This window comes from Papaver somniferum, chromosome 4 (assembly GCF_003573695.1).
Source record: "Papaver somniferum cultivar HN1 chromosome 4, ASM357369v1, whole genome shotgun sequence".
Classification (NCBI taxonomy): Eukaryota; Viridiplantae; Streptophyta; class Magnoliopsida; order Ranunculales; family Papaveraceae; genus Papaver; species Papaver somniferum.
The window spans coordinates 157,687,856-157,703,551 of NC_039361.1; the positions used below are offsets into that span (position 1 = coordinate 157,687,856).

The window sequence follows — 15,696 nt, forward strand, 5'->3', positions numbered from 1 at the left end:
CGTGTTCGATCCATGATGATCCAAAAAGAAACAGGGCCTTGAAAAAAAAAAATGCGACGCCTGAGAGATTCGAACTCTCGCGGGGAAACCCCATGTACTTAGCAGGCACACGCCTTAACCACTCGGCCAAAGCGTCTGATATTAGAAAATCCGGTTGTATTTAACTTGATCTTTGTAATCTGACTACCTAGAAGGCTAGAATGTCCGAAAGAAACTCTGCACAGGAGTATTAAGTGAAGTTGCTATAACAACACGGTTTATATACCCCAAAACCTATTTTGATGATCATAATTGAAGTAAAGAATCTAAAGATCCCTCGAAATACGCTCGTGAATCCACATCTATGACCACTAGCAGAAAATTGTTAAATTCACATTTTGAGAAGTCTCTGAAAAAGGAGCCTATAATTTAATGGTCAATGTGAGTTGATTAGTACTGTATTTAGAAAGAATATATACATATTATAATACTTGAACTCGACTTTGACTCTAACTAATATCTTGACCAGAATTGTTTATCTAATTAGCTTCCACGCTTCAAGCAAAAAACCAAAACTTGCACAAGTGAATGCATGCTTGAAATCTTATCTAAATCACAAGTAATCAACGTCAGTTTATCCAAATTCAAGTCATGAATCATGATCCATCGATAATCCATCTAAAATAATTAAAGAAGCTCAACATTATACTTTTCTCTTTTTTGACAAAGAATATTAAATTAATAAATAAAAAGAGAAGAAGATACAACCATCACATGAGACAAGCCCGGGAGAAGAAAGCTAAGAAACTATTGCCTCTCAACTGTGTACAGTGCAGTTACATGGATTAGCTCAAATATATCATTGTCAGAGGCACCATATATGCAAATTAGTAACAAAATTTTGCAAAGTTTGAGCCCCCTTTGCAAATTTTCTGTTGTCAAAAAGTTGAAACAGTTTGACTTAGTTAAAAAACTCGAAACTATTTCAAATAGTTGCGAGTCGCAACAGATTGGAGTTGCACATGTGCCATTTATGAGTGTTGATGTCCGCACTCTTAGGCTAACTCGGTCGGTTTAGTTGACTATTCATCCCATTCAGATCAAAACTATCTTGGCTTACTATTATTATTTTCGAAAGAAATCTCATTCTCGATCTCATTTTTATTCTCTTCTCTCTCGTTCTTTTCTATTATTAGTTCAACTACTCTGATTTCAAAGAACTTTTGAAGTCTGAAATCAGTAATCTCTCCGAGATTAAGGTCGAATGATTTATTGATCTCAGAGATCCCAAATCCCAAATTAAGCCAACCAATTTATTAGGGTAATTTTTTTCAATCTGAAAAACAAACTTGTTAGAGTTTAGACTAACAAATCTCAGATCCTCCGTTATTTTCTAAAGCTACGGTTATGTCATCTCATAAGTTCTGGACTTGTAGAGTTATAATGGGTTTTGTTTGTATAATTCATTAGTGTTTTTTTTTTCCGATTGCTGAAGAGTTAGGGGTGTTTTTAAAAACTTTATGTCTTATTTATTGTTCTTGTTCTTAATTGAGATGAATTGACGAGATAGAGGTGGGGTTAGAGTTAATATCATATATGTAAAGGTGGGTTATCATCTGATTTGCGTTTGGATAGAATTCATGAGACTCTGATAAGGATTTGAACAGAAAAACCAGTAAAGAGGTGGAGTTGCCGTCGTTGATTTTTGTGGATTAATGGAGTATATTGAATATTATCTAGTGTTTATGAATGAGAGAATTTATTAGGTTGTATGTGAAATCAAATTTACAGTAAAGAAGATACTATGGGCTTAGAAATCAATAAGAAATTCATATCACTTTCACCACCAGAAACCCACATCTAATGTTCGCAAAATTTCTTGAACTAACACGAACAAAGATAAGCTTCTCGAGTCTTAAATGGTTGTGGTAAAGTTCTTGAGATGATTACCAGTCGAAAGACGTGTTTTTGCATTCTTAGGGTGTATATACCCGATGTATATACCATGTCACTTTTGACATGTTTCTGTACATTTTTTGAGAAATCAAAAAGGATATTATTTTCTAAGGAGTCCTTATAATTTTGTATACTAGTTATTAAGGGATCATTATAGTTTTGCTATATCTCTCATAAAGACTTTTAAGACAACTTTATTCACAATTTCTTGTCGGGCGTGTGGCTTATTATTTAGTCTTGAGTGTTCAAGAATACCCATTATTGTGTGGACGTTCATGGAGTTTCTTAGTCCATTGAACTATTATTGTGCATGGTTCCATTACTGTCTGGAGTTTCTTAGTCCATTTAAACTCTTCTTTGATTTTTTGGATTTTTCTTTTGAGGTGGTAATGATCTAAGCTTCTCTTTGATAAGAGTGTAAGTATTAGGGATCCTTGAGGTTTGCTAGAATTGTCTACTGCAAACAAATTTCCAAATCTTGATTGAAACATATCGAAATAAAAATCAATAAGATTTATTATGTTAAAGGAATATAAACATCAAAAGTCTTCACTAAGGTTGAAGCAACTCTTAGGCTGTAAAGGACGTCAACTAATTAAGGGAATCAAGTGCGTAGAACCACGTTGGGTTCAGAGACACACATGATCATGAATGAAGCTGAATTGCTTGGAAGGTGAAGTCAGTCTCAATTACATTATAGTACGGAGTCTGACAGTAGGCTAGTGTCTATATCAGTTTAATACAGTGCGGTAATCAAACAAGACTACGTCCCGAGGTTTTTCTGCCAATGCAGTTTTTCTTGTTAAAAAAATTATGTTGTCTTATGGTATTTTCTTTTCCATATTATAATGATTATATTTATAATAGGAATATCACAAGTAGTACATATTCAATTTAGATCTTCAAGCCCTTATTAATTAGATCATACAATACTCAGTCCTGTTGAATTTGTATCTTGAAAGATATATTACAAGTCTCGAACTTGTAGGAATTCAGATTCTGTACATCCTAGATTGATCTTGTATATTGATTTTCAAAGCTATTTATTATTCAAGAACTATGTTTGTGGCTCATCTGGAAATTGTCCAAAGCAATGCTATGTATATCTACGGCGATTGGGGATCTTTCAAACATCAAAAAGATAGTTTTCAGAACTACTAAAATCTTGACACGGGGTAGGTATGCATACCCAGTACACGTACCATGGATATTTTAAATTCTGGAATATAGGTAGTATGCATACCAAGTACGCATACCGTGGTGTTCTAAATTCGTGAATATGGGAGGTAGACATACCCAGTACACGTACATCATAGGCCTGAGTTCGGGAATAGCCTTAGGGTATGCATACCAAATACGCATACCTTGGCCATCAGAATTCATGAACTTGGTTCTTAGGTACGCGTACTCTTTCGCATACCTACCCAGTACGAATTAAGCAGATGCTCATGAACTATTTTCACAAATATGTTTAGCATTACTACAAATCTCATGAACACCTCTAATACATCTTTGATAATAAAACACCTTGTGTACGGGTATCATGATTCAAGTCTTAAGGGTTTACATCAACACGATATTTCTTATTAGTTCTTAAGGCATAATTGTCATATAACTTTGATACACGGTTCCGGTACTCTGTACCACAGTGTATGTTCTTTACATGCTTACATGAACTCCTAACATGAGTTTCATCTAAACATAGAAAGTGTTTGCTTGAATCTCAAGTTATATTTGCGTGAATAAGCAACCCTAGTCCCGAAACTCTATAAATGGAGAGACTCAATCAACTAGGAAATTCAATCCCTGACACTTCCGTGTCCCAGTTGTTTGTTATAGTCGTCCTTTATGAACTGAGGTTTCCTCTGAGAAATATAATTAGGTTTACGAATTAAAGACTTCACTTAGGGATTCGTGAAGCCATGTCCAATAATTTTTACCTTGATAGTTCGTGTATCCTGATCCTGTTATTTGTGATATCGAGTTTAATAATCTCTTTCAGAAACGAGATAGATAGATATCAAAAAAATCTCTTCATCTTAGACTTTGTGATTCCTCAAGATAAATATCTAAAACTCTTCTCTATTGATCAGTTTAAGATTGTTGTTGAGATGTGGTTAATAATCTAAGCTTCTCCGCTGATTGTAAATATTCAGGATTTGTGGGGTTTGGTAACATTGTCTATTGCAAACATATTTCCAAGCCTTGATTTATTCGATCTAAACGAAAATAAAATAGGCTTATCTATTAGAAACCGATTGGTATCAAAAAAATTACTTAGGTTGAAGCAACTCTTAGGATGTAAACGATGTCAGCTAAGGGAATTAATTGCGTATAGCCTTGCGACGTTCAAGAGACGTAAGTAGCGCGATTGTAACTGAATATCTTGGAGGGTGGATCAATCTCAAAGGCTTTCAAGTCACTCGACCAGTAAAAAGAGGCTGGATTCTCTTGGAGGGTGGATTAGATATCAAGAGGGAAAGATGCGTCAGCAGGTAAAAAGAACATCTAATGATAAACTCTTAAGTAGTTCTTCATAGGCTTTCAAGTCAATCCATTCTTCAACTCAGACTATTCAAGCGGATGATTCGTTCCGAATATTACATTAGAGTGAATAAGCATGCGTATTTCTTGTTGTAGGTCAAATATTGGGCTCCGACTTTAGTGGATGGGAAAGTTGAGCTTCCCGCGCGGAAAGAGATAAATCTGCAGCATATTTGACATCCTTTATTTATTTATTTTGGATTTGTCGTGATGTATTCGAGTATAGTCCCCGTGACAGCATCAAGAGAGAACGCATAATATCGATCGCTGTGTTGATGTCGCGTGGAATCTCTTTCCCACTTGATCTTATATCTTGGGTGGGTTGTATCGTCAACTAGACATTATTTTTTATGATATTCGCCGAGTCAATTTCATTCATGACTTTGAAACTTTCGTATCAGTGTCTTTCCTTCAAGCGTAGCCATGCGAGCATTTTCCCAAATATGCTTCCGAGACTCTGGAGTTGGCCGTTCATCGAGAGGATAAGGTTGTGCGAGACAATGGTGTTGTTAGTATGGTCCCTGCCGTCTATATTTATCCACGTATAGCTATCTTGGGCGGGAAAGAACAAACTTACAAGGATAATCTAGTCAATTACATGGACATTGCTAAGGAGTTTAAACTTTTGCTTATCATGACGGTCGTTTTGGTCCTCCCCATTATGATTTTACGACTGAGATTGAGGGAGTTATTCTGGATGCTTCTCAGGTCTTGACGATTCATGATTTTGATTCATATTTCTCTCTTATGATTATTGAAACATTCCCACGTGACGAATCATTTGTATGGGCAATTTTCAATTGATCCACAAATTAATTCATATAACTAATATTGTTTAAGGACCATTGAACATTTAATTTCTAAGTCACGTTTCTAGATTCTTTGCAAGACATGCTTGACTCTAAATCTACTTCTTTGTAAATATATTATAAGTCATACAACATAGTCTCAATAGATAGTGAGTAAAATAGAATGGTTCAGTCTTCAGATACTTGGATACAAATGTTCTTCAAATGTCTCCATCGATATTCAGTCTTCAAGGTAATTCTTACCTAGTCCGAGAATTGAATTAGTAGACTAGAAATCAAGACATAATTTTGATCACCTAAATTTGACATCATGCTTGAGATAGCAAAACTTGTGGGTTTGACCAAGCATTGCTCTAACAATCTCCTCTTTTGTCAATTCTAATGAAAAGGATATTCAATACATCTGGATAAATAAATAAACTTTACATCTCAATCCACTATGCTTGATTTCCTTGGTTCTTCAACACACTACTTGAATTCTTCATACTTCAAGTTTCTTCCAATGTTCAGCATGTGTTCGTTTAGGACTTTGTTGTTGAAGATCCGTAGAAATAACAACTTTTGAGAATGCTCAATAAAAGTTTTTATAGAATGTAGTATTGTTACCTTCTTCAAAATTCAATTGCACCACAATTTTGAGGCAATACTACGGTTATATGTTCTCCCCCTTAGTCAATACATACTACTTTTCAAAATAAGTAAAACCTATAAATAATAATTCACTCCCCTTACATGATGCTTCATAAAAGCCATATGTAATGTAGTAAGATACTACTTAATAATTCTCTCCTTTTTTGTAAAAAAAATTGGAAAAGTTAAAAAATTGGTATATAATGAATGAATTAATCAAAATAGTTTGAAGACAACATACCAACCTTTAGTTTAGACGATTTCAACCAAGAAATCTTATTTTGCGTCAAGGAGACAAAAGGCGCAAGCATCTCCTACAATTCCACATTCACTCTCCCCACAAAGATATTACCATTAAGCACAAGTTAAAAAAAAAGTCTCCCCCATAGATGTCATTCCCGAAAGAACGACATGAGTGACCTTACTCTAATCATAAGAGAAGCATTTTCTTGGTCTTTAAATTTAATAGGCCAGTTACGAACAAATTAAATTTTTATCCAATATTTTTCTCTCGTCTCGCCAGTTACGAACAAAGAAGTTAAAAATAACGATCTTCACGTTAAAGGCACTAATATACAAGATTTCTGTGAGAAAAATCATCACCACAAATTATTCTCTAGGCCAGTTACGAACAAGAGAACAACTAGTGCAATATGACTCAACATAAGAATTATAACTTCTCTAGCCATGTACGTATATAGAGATTAAAGTTCACCACTTATTCTTGTTGGTGACACAATCAGGGAAGTAAGTCGATCCCTAAAGAACATCTTACGGAATCCTGTTAGCAGTTTAGAGAGATCAAAACTGCCATTCTCAAAATAGTTTTCTCCTCTTTTTCAAGAGTAACGGAGTATAACCTATGAGAAAATGTGAGATATATGTTCTAATCACCAAATAATGATAACAAAGAACAAAATCCCACAGAATATGCAATACAAACATATAATCCAAAAAGAATTAGGTATTGCAAATCATTTTCCAAAATAAAATAAACTTTAAACATGCAAGATGATAATATTTGGAATAACAACACATAAAAACTACTCCAAAAACTAGTGTTTGGAGTAGTGAAAATGAAAAGACGAGGGTACCCAAATACCACAATCTTTTATTTTATCAACCTATAAGTCCTCTACCAAATCTGATCGTCTATGGACAAAGTCGAGACAATACGACAATTCGGTTCACACTTCGTATGATCATCTATGGATACGAGATCGAGACAATACAACAACAAGATAACTTGTGTGATTGACTACGGATACAAGATCGAGACAATACAACGACAAAGTGTGTACTTGATAATAGGTTAGATAATGACCAAACTCTATAGGATCACTATCAAGTATTACGGAAGTAAGGTAAAGTGCAATTTACTTTAATTATAATAAAACAATTATAACGCGAAAAAGTAAAGTAAATGGCACAACAAGATTTTTTTAACGAGGAAACCGCAAATGAAGAAAAACCCGGGGATCTAATCCTGTATTGAATACTCTCAGAATTAAGCCGCTATACAAAATCTAATACCAACTTTGTATAGTTGAAACCAAGCAGACTACCCCTAGCTACTTAGTTCCCTTAGTATCCCTGCGCCTTCGACTTCTAGAGTCACGCACGTGAATAACAAGTCCCTTGGATCGTATTCCAAACAGCAAAGAAAGAATCTGTTTGGTAACCACTTTAATCAATCTTTCTAAAGATATAGATGAGTCGTTGATAAAGGCTCATCCGTTTAATCTAATAAACTCCTTTGTCTGGTTAGATCAATCTAACTTTAACTACCGAAATAATCAACCATATATTCGCACTCAATTAATATAGATCTCAAAGAGAAATATAGAGAATGCCCCGTTTTTTTGCACTTTTCTAAATTGCCCCGTTTTTTTTTTTTAAAATAACGCTTTCCATCCAGTTAAATGCAAGGTGGAAGTTATCTCACCTTTTTAAAAGTCATATTTACCCCTGAACTATGACCCGAACCCTAACCCTGAACTATGAACCCTGAACCATGCACCCTGAACCTTGAACCTTAAACCCCTAACCTTGAACTATGAACGCTAAACCCCTAACCATGAACCCTGAACTATGAACCCTGAACCCCTAACTCTGAACCATGAACCCTGAACCTTGAACTATGAACCCTAAACTCCTGAATCCTGAATCCATGAACCGAGCTCGACTTACCTGAAAAAATGAAATAGAAGATAGACGTGACAAGTAAAGGGTAAATAAGTAAAAATTTAGATGGAAAACTAAATTAGATGGAAAAATTAACGGTGGGGGCAGTTTTGAAAAGTTGAAAAAAACGGGGGCAATTTATTAAACCGGAAATTGAGAGTGGGGCAGTTTATCAAAATTCCCAATCCAAAGCTTTGAATGACCTTAATAAGGAAAGTCCATTCCAGTATGTCAAAAGCCTTTGACATGTCAAGCTTGAGCGTGAACCATCCACCTTCACCTTATTTTATTTTCATTGGATGAATCAATTCATGGGCTATAATAGTATGATCATTAATAAGTCTTCCTGAAACATAAACAGCCTGGTAAGGAGATATAATCCTCTCCATTAGAGGTTTCATTCTAGAGACTAGAATCTTAGAAATTATCTTGTAGGAAGTGTTACAAAGCCCAATAGGTCTGAAGTCTGAAGGAGAACAAGGTTTGTTCTTTTTTGGGATTAAGGATGTATAGGTTTTGTTTAGCTGCTTAGGTAAGAACTTAGTTGTAAAAAAATTCTTTACCATTTCATAGACATCATCACCAACTATACTCCATTGAGACTTGTAAAAACCAGCTTGGTATCCCTCAGGGCCTGGAGCTGACCAACTCTCCATACTCTTCAAGGTTTTATGAATTTCTTCATCAGAGGGTGGTAGAAGCAGTAACCTGTTCTTCTTCTGTGATCAGAGTAGGAATGTGAATATAATGTTGTTCCTCAATAGATGGATTTTGAGAAGTACTTATATTTTCATAATGTTTAGTGAGCAGTATGGATATATCTTCTCTTGAGTGTAACCAAGTACCATTAGCAGCTTTTAAAGAATCTATATTATCTCTGGCTCTCTTCCTCTTTGTTAAAGTATGAAAATACTTAGTATTATAATCCATGTCTTTAACAAAGTTATCTCTAGACTTTTGCTTGTGAAACTCATGTTGTATTTTATGCATTTATCTAATTCTCTGATTTTTATGGATTTTTTTTGTGTGTTCATGTAAAGAATGAACTATATTTTTAGATCTTGAATTGTTAGGTGTTCATTTTAAAGAATGAACTCAATTCTAGGTTTGAATTAGTTAGTTTTTGATAGGTGTTCATTTTGTCGAATGAACTCTCTTTTCTTATAGGTTTTATCAGGTGGTTATTTGAAAGAGTGAACTCTGTTTTCATATAGGTTTTATCAAGTGCTCATTTGAAAGAATGAACTCTGTTTTTTGTCATAATAATGAAGTTTTGTGTTGTGTCTAGTTTACAAAATGAACTATGTTTTTCATATGTGATTTAATTTGGTTTTATTAGGTGTTCGTTTGAAAGAATGAACTTCGAAGTTCATCAGACAGAATAAACTGCTACAAAAATTAAATAACAATTAACACGAAAAGGTATTTTGGTCCATTTAATATTTTTAAATAATCATGGACCAAATAGAAAGGTGATTTCTAAGAGCAACTGCAGTGGTGCGAGTATAACCAAAGACCAAAGAGGGAAAAAAAGATCAAATTTTGGGTTTAGTATGGTGTGTGACGCTACGGTGGAAAAACTAAATTTGGTCAGACGTACATTATACGTTCGCCTGGTGTGGGGCGTAGACTATACCAACGCCTGATTGGGACGTGCACTAAAAAAAAATGAAAGAAGTGGGGCGGAGGTATAAAGCCCGCCCCACTAAATTGATTTTGAAAACAAAGAATGGGGCGGGGGTATAATGCCCGCCCCATACAAAATAATTAAAAAAAAAAATGGGGCGTAGACTTTACGTACGCCCCATGTGGAGCGTAAACTATACCAACGTCTGGTGTGGGGCGTAGACTATACCAACGCCTGATGTGGGACGTGCACTATATGTCCGCCTGGTGGTGGGGCGTGAAGTATATCAACGCTCGACTATATCTGAATTTAGTCTTGGTCCCAGACCAAATATACTCTGGGTTTTAGTCATTGATCAAAATTTGATCGATAGTACGTTCCACTGCGTCTGTTCAAAAGACCAAATATTTGGGTTTACTCTCCCACTGTGGACGCTCTAAAAGGACCAAATTCATGTAGACCGGACATGAATGGACCAAACGATATTTCCCACAAAATAAAAACCTCTCCAAAGTGCATTATTTCTAAAAGTAATCCACTTCTGTTAGATTACTTTGTCCTATATAGATCTTATATAGATCGGTATCCTCCCATACAAATGCCGTAACAGCCTTTAGCAATCATGCCAAAGTGCTTGCCAAGTAGTCGTGGGTTCATTTTTTAGACAGAAGCTGTGTTAAAGGGTACCATTTTTTTCACTATGTTAATTTTCATTTTAGACTTTTTTTAGTTATGGCGAAGAATCGCCCCTTAGCAAGAAAGAGGAAAAAATAATCAATGGTACCCAGATTTGAAATGAATAATTAATGGTGGTCTCTGTGTTGCTCTCTGACTATTTTTCTTTCTGCGGAGAAGAAAGGACTTGTCTCGAATCTCCTTACAACTCCGTCGTCAGTCAGTCCAGGTAAAATTATCAGGACTTGTGTTTATGGATTGTGAGAGCGAAAAGCAAATTTTAGATGTTAGAATACGATTTGATTATTATAATCTTCAAATATTTTTAGGTTTAGATTTTCTTTCTGTGAATTCTTGTGGAAATCAACTGTTTAGGTATGCTGAAAAATTATAAGACGTTGAATATGAATTTTAATTGCGTTGCTAGATTCTCTACTGGTTAAATTTTGTTGCTTGAATTTAAGAAACAGGTTAGGGAATTATTTGATTTGTGCCTGAAAATTTTCATTGTGGACAAGTATCCTGTTGCCAAGATAAGAATTATCTTCTGGCACAATGAAGATTGGGAGGAGATTTTTTATCATAGACATAGGATGTGTAGGGAGACCTGTAGACATGAAATGCTTGCTGTTATGACTTGACTTTTCTCGGATTGCTCGGGAATGCGAATTAGTGTTTTTTCATGTTGAAATAAAACTCTTAATTCCATTTCTGATATTTTGTGTGACTACACACACTAGAATTGGGTTTAGTTTTGTTTTATTTTGGGGTTCTATTAATTTTATTGGTTTCTCTACCAGCAATATAAGGCATTTTCAAACCTTAGATCATTTGTATTGAACGAAGACTTTGAAGTTTGTCCATTCCATGTTTAGTTGGTGTGAACAACATGTTTTGATGCAACTGTATGTAAGGATGTGTTACTTTTGAGCTTTCAGGTTGAGGTTTTGTAATGTAAATAGTCACTAACTCTGCTCTAGTTTTCTTTGCAGGGATCGAGTCTTTGACTTAAACGTCAAAAGATATGGCTAACCAGGGGGCGAAGAAGCGGAAAGAAGAAAACAGTAAGCACATGGCCAAACTTCTTCGTGTTATCATCATCTGCAATGTAAGTGATCTTTAACTTTTCTCTTTCTCTCATGTGGGTTTTTAGTTCTCAACTATTTTCAGTAGTTTTTAATCTGCTTCTATTAGAATTACTGTTTCAGTTAAGTTTCTTCCTTGTCCAATTTGATACAAACATGTTTAGTTACAAATAAGGTTCTGGAAACTGTGTAGTACTTCCGATTTGGTGATTCACTTAGCATCATATTAAAGGAGATACTCTTGGCTTGATATGTGCATTAACCTCTGGAATCGAAATCTTTAACTGTAAAACGGTCATCGATAAGTTAGCAGTTGTTTTGACTTGATCTGCTAGGATAAACTGTTTTTAGCTTGATCCTGCAAGGAAAGAGTGAGATAATCAAGCATAGGGATAAACATTCCTTGTTCAGTTTTGGCAGTTATAATACTGAAGTTCTACATCTGTTTCATACTGATGCGGTATGGAAAAAGCTAAAGTGATGCTTGCGGAATGAACATTTTCCGAGTTTCTGTTCTTGTTAGTTTTAGCAGTTATAATTCTGAAGTTGAAAAAAGTTGTAGTGATGCTTGTGGAATGAACACTTTAGATGGTGCTGAGCTAATCCAATATTGTGCACATCAGAACATCTTCCATTGCTTGGATAAAATCTTCCTTAGCTGGGGCATTCAAATCTCTAGAGGGGGGCATCTGTTTCATACTGATGCGGTTTGGAAAAAGTTATAGTGAACATTTGCCGAGTTTCTGTCCTTGTTAGTTTTAGCAGTTATAATGGTGCGTTTTGGAAAAAGTTGTAGTGATGCTTGCGGAATGAACACTTTAGATGGCACTGATCCAATATTTTTCACAACAGAACATCTTCCATTGCTTGGATAAAATCTTCCTTAGCTGGGGCATTTTGTATTGAACTTCTAGAATGGGGCGCTCTGTATTAAGTCTCTACACTCTACAGGGGGGCCTGTAAATCTGTCTGGAAGAGTAGTCTTTTGAGCATAGTGTTTCTAGTCCAACCCACCTTACTGAACTAAGGTAGTACCTTTCTTATAAGAAAACATGCCAAAAAGTGAGATAAGCAAAAAGAAAAAATTCACCATACCAATTCTTGGTTATCTAAATAATACAAAACGTTGCTCTAGGAGATCGCATTTATGATGCCGATGAACCGTCAACTTTCATTTGACTTTCATTTATGAGAAAACAATTTGACTTTCATTTGATTCAGTAATGATATTTGTACCGAAATTGGAGACTGACAGTTGGAACAACTAGTCAATTGTTAGCTGTGTTTTTTTTTTCTTGGAAAACACTCCTTCAAACCGTCGTACAAGTTTCCTAATCCAAGTAAACCTTGTAGACATTCCAAACCCGAAATTGCCCTTCAGCCACGGTTTTGACAGCATTAGATCACTGTTTCTGCTTCAAAAACTGTCACCATAAGTCCAATTTCAGCCATATAGTTTTGTATACGGAACAAAACCCCAACATGACCTGGTCATCTTTGGGTAGGATGTGGAACCAAAAGATGCTTGTTAGTAGGACTACAGTTAAATGTGTTGGGCAAGGACATCTCAACTGCTCATCTTGAGATTCTTGACTTTATATGTTAGCCTGAGTATCGTAATTAAGTGAGCGTTATATTTGAAGTTAATGTTAATGAATAAATCTGAGTTGTTTAACCATGGTCTTGACTCCTGCGCATCTATGGATATTCTTTACTTGAGGCCTACATGACACTGTTCCAGTTAAATCCGGGCATAAGCCTCCAATTATTGATGATCAATTTGTGAATGATATCAGTAAAATAAATTGATTGAACCTTCAACTTTTAAATTCTTTCTGAAGGTCATTAAGTAGAGATCGAATTGTTAATTTTGTGAAGTTCAACCTCTTAATGTGCAGGTTATTTATGTCATAGTAAGGTTGCTCATCTTTCATTCTTCAGTATCCTGGAAGCATTTCGTTGGCCTCCTTGTGACATCAGCGGCTTATGCCCTTTCGTACAAGCAACTTGCCCAAATGGCGGAACCAGCGTACGATGATGATGGAGAGCTGCTAGATGGGGGTTATGATATGAGCACTGGTGGGATTTGCAGGTATACCTTCCCTGGTTTCATGGCTTTTGTTATTCTCAAATATTGTACTGCAAGATCATGTTTTCCATACCTGTTTCTCTATTTACATTTTTCACATAACAATGAAAAGAATCCTGAAAACATTATGCGTATGAGGAAAAGAAAGTATGACTTATGACCTCTGCTGAATTTTGGGAAGAGACATTGGCGAAAAATTAAAGTGGAAATTTGAATGTGTATCAAATTAGCAGACCCACCCTTATTGGTCTGTACTTATTAGGGATTTAAATTGTGGTTACGACATACATGTTTCTAACATTGTCTAGACTCTAGGGGACTTCTTCTTCTTTTTCTCTCTCTCCAGCTACATCAAGCAACATAATTCTTAAGTTTTTCGCTCTGCTAAACTTGAAAATGGGTTTGTCAGAAATTCTATAAGGATCTTGACCATTATGTGAAGCTGTGGTCCCTTGAAATGGGCAGCAAACTCACCAATATTTGGAATAATTTGCTAATTTCTTGCCTCTTCATATATGAAAAACACTTTAATGAATGACTTCCCGAATGGTCTTATGATATCTTTTAGAAAGTTTACTGAGTTATTTCGCTCGTAATTCAAGTTTTGGTCGAACACAGTATAGATATGAATATTGCTTCAACCTACATCTAGTTGTACTTTTACATGACAAATATTGATGTGCTGTTGCAGTTATCTACATGACGTCATCTATATAACAAGCTTTGTGCAAGTAATGTCAATCCTCTCCGGCAAATTTTGGTACACATACCTGGTGGTAAGATATAAGCTCCTAACTTTTTGTTATAAACATTCTTCAAATGTTAAAATCAGATCATCTACATAGGAGTTAGGACACTGTGAGTACACTACTTGGCATTATGCACAATTTGAGTACTGTTACAGAGTTTTCATTTTTACCAAGAAGGGATCGTGGCATTTTCAATGTAGCACTCATTGTCGCCGTGTCACCATGAGACCTCATTGCTGTGTGTCTTGGGAAATACAGGTTCCTCGAGCTTGAGAAACATTAGTTAAGGAGGACCAAATGGAATTTGTTTCCAAGTTTGAGAGAACGACTTGGACAATTATTTCTTGGTGGTATTACCTGGTTTTTAAAGCTTGTGATCACGATTTACTCTCTCAGAGGGTTTTGTGTCACTTGAAGCTCTGTTGGGAGTCAAAACTCAGAACCAAGTCAGCATACCCTACAACACATAGGTAGTAATTAATTGGCATTTTCCTTTCTGGCTTTCTGTTTTTGCCAGATTCCAGCCTTTGCTGCATACAAACTTTCTGGTCTTGCAAAAGGATTTCTATCTCATGATTCAGAGGTAAGTTTTTATTACATCGTCTATTACCATGTGTTTATAGTATGCCTAGTTTGATTACAATGGTTTTGTGGCATTTTTATATGTACAGGGAGTCCCGGAAGATGAGAAAACTAGGAAGAAAAGGGAAAAGCTGGAGAAAAAAGCTTCAAGACCCAAATTCGTCAAGACAAGGAGTAAGTAGGTTTCCCTTTGGGTAGCCTCCGAGTTAACTAGTCAAGTAATATAATGCAGTTTAGTTCAAAAGTTGCGAAGGCTCTCTGAAAATATGTATGGATTATCTTGAATATTAAAGAGGCAATTTTACCATTTATTTTGATTACCCATTGCCAATTTCATGAATTCACTTTAGCGTTCGTTCTCCAAACTTTGCATCTGTAGTCAGATACCAAGTTAGAAGATTAAACAAACAGCTGTAAAGACAGTAGTTACCCGTCGTAATTATTGGTTTTTACTGCTCAAATTCATTGAAGAGAAGCTCAATCTTCATAGGTTGCATTGTTGCTGATGCAGCGAATTTGATTGATAGTTGGTGGGGACTAGAGCTTTTTTGCCTGGTGCAAGACTCATGGCATCTGTCTCCCTTTCTGTCACCATTTGTTTGTTTATTTATAGCAGCTCTGCTTCCTTTTAAGGACTGCGTTAGATAATTATCAAAATTTTAACCCCAACAACAAAATCAAGTTCAAGATTATTAAGGAAAGAGTGAGAAGACAAGGGGGATTGCTTGGTTTGCCAAAGAGACTCCATTTTGGCATGGTCCTGGAAAATCCACTCAGATTTACATAC

The 15,696-nt window shown here is 35.6% G+C and overlaps 1 protein-coding gene and 1 non-coding gene across 2 annotated transcripts; one reads left to right on the plus strand and one right to left on the minus strand.

Annotated features, from left to right (window-relative positions):
- Positions 1-54: 54 nt before the first annotated feature.
- TRNAS-GCU lies at positions 55-136 on the minus strand. Its single transcript has one exon. It is a non-coding gene; the product is annotated as a tRNA-Ser (tRNA).
- Positions 137-10,475: 10,339 nt separating this feature from the next.
- On the plus strand, positions 10,476-15,240 carry LOC113274413 (transmembrane protein 208-like). Its single transcript, XM_026523808.1, has 6 exons — positions 10,476-10,633; positions 11,397-11,512; positions 13,388-13,581; positions 14,270-14,354; positions 14,845-14,910; positions 14,999-15,240. Exons 2-6 carry the CDS (start codon positions 11,429-11,431, stop codon positions 15,089-15,091), a joined length of 522 nt encoding a protein of 173 aa, XP_026379593.1. The 5' UTR covers positions 10,476-10,633; positions 11,397-11,428; the 3' UTR covers positions 15,092-15,240.
- The last annotated feature ends 456 nt before the right edge of the window (positions 15,241-15,696 follow it).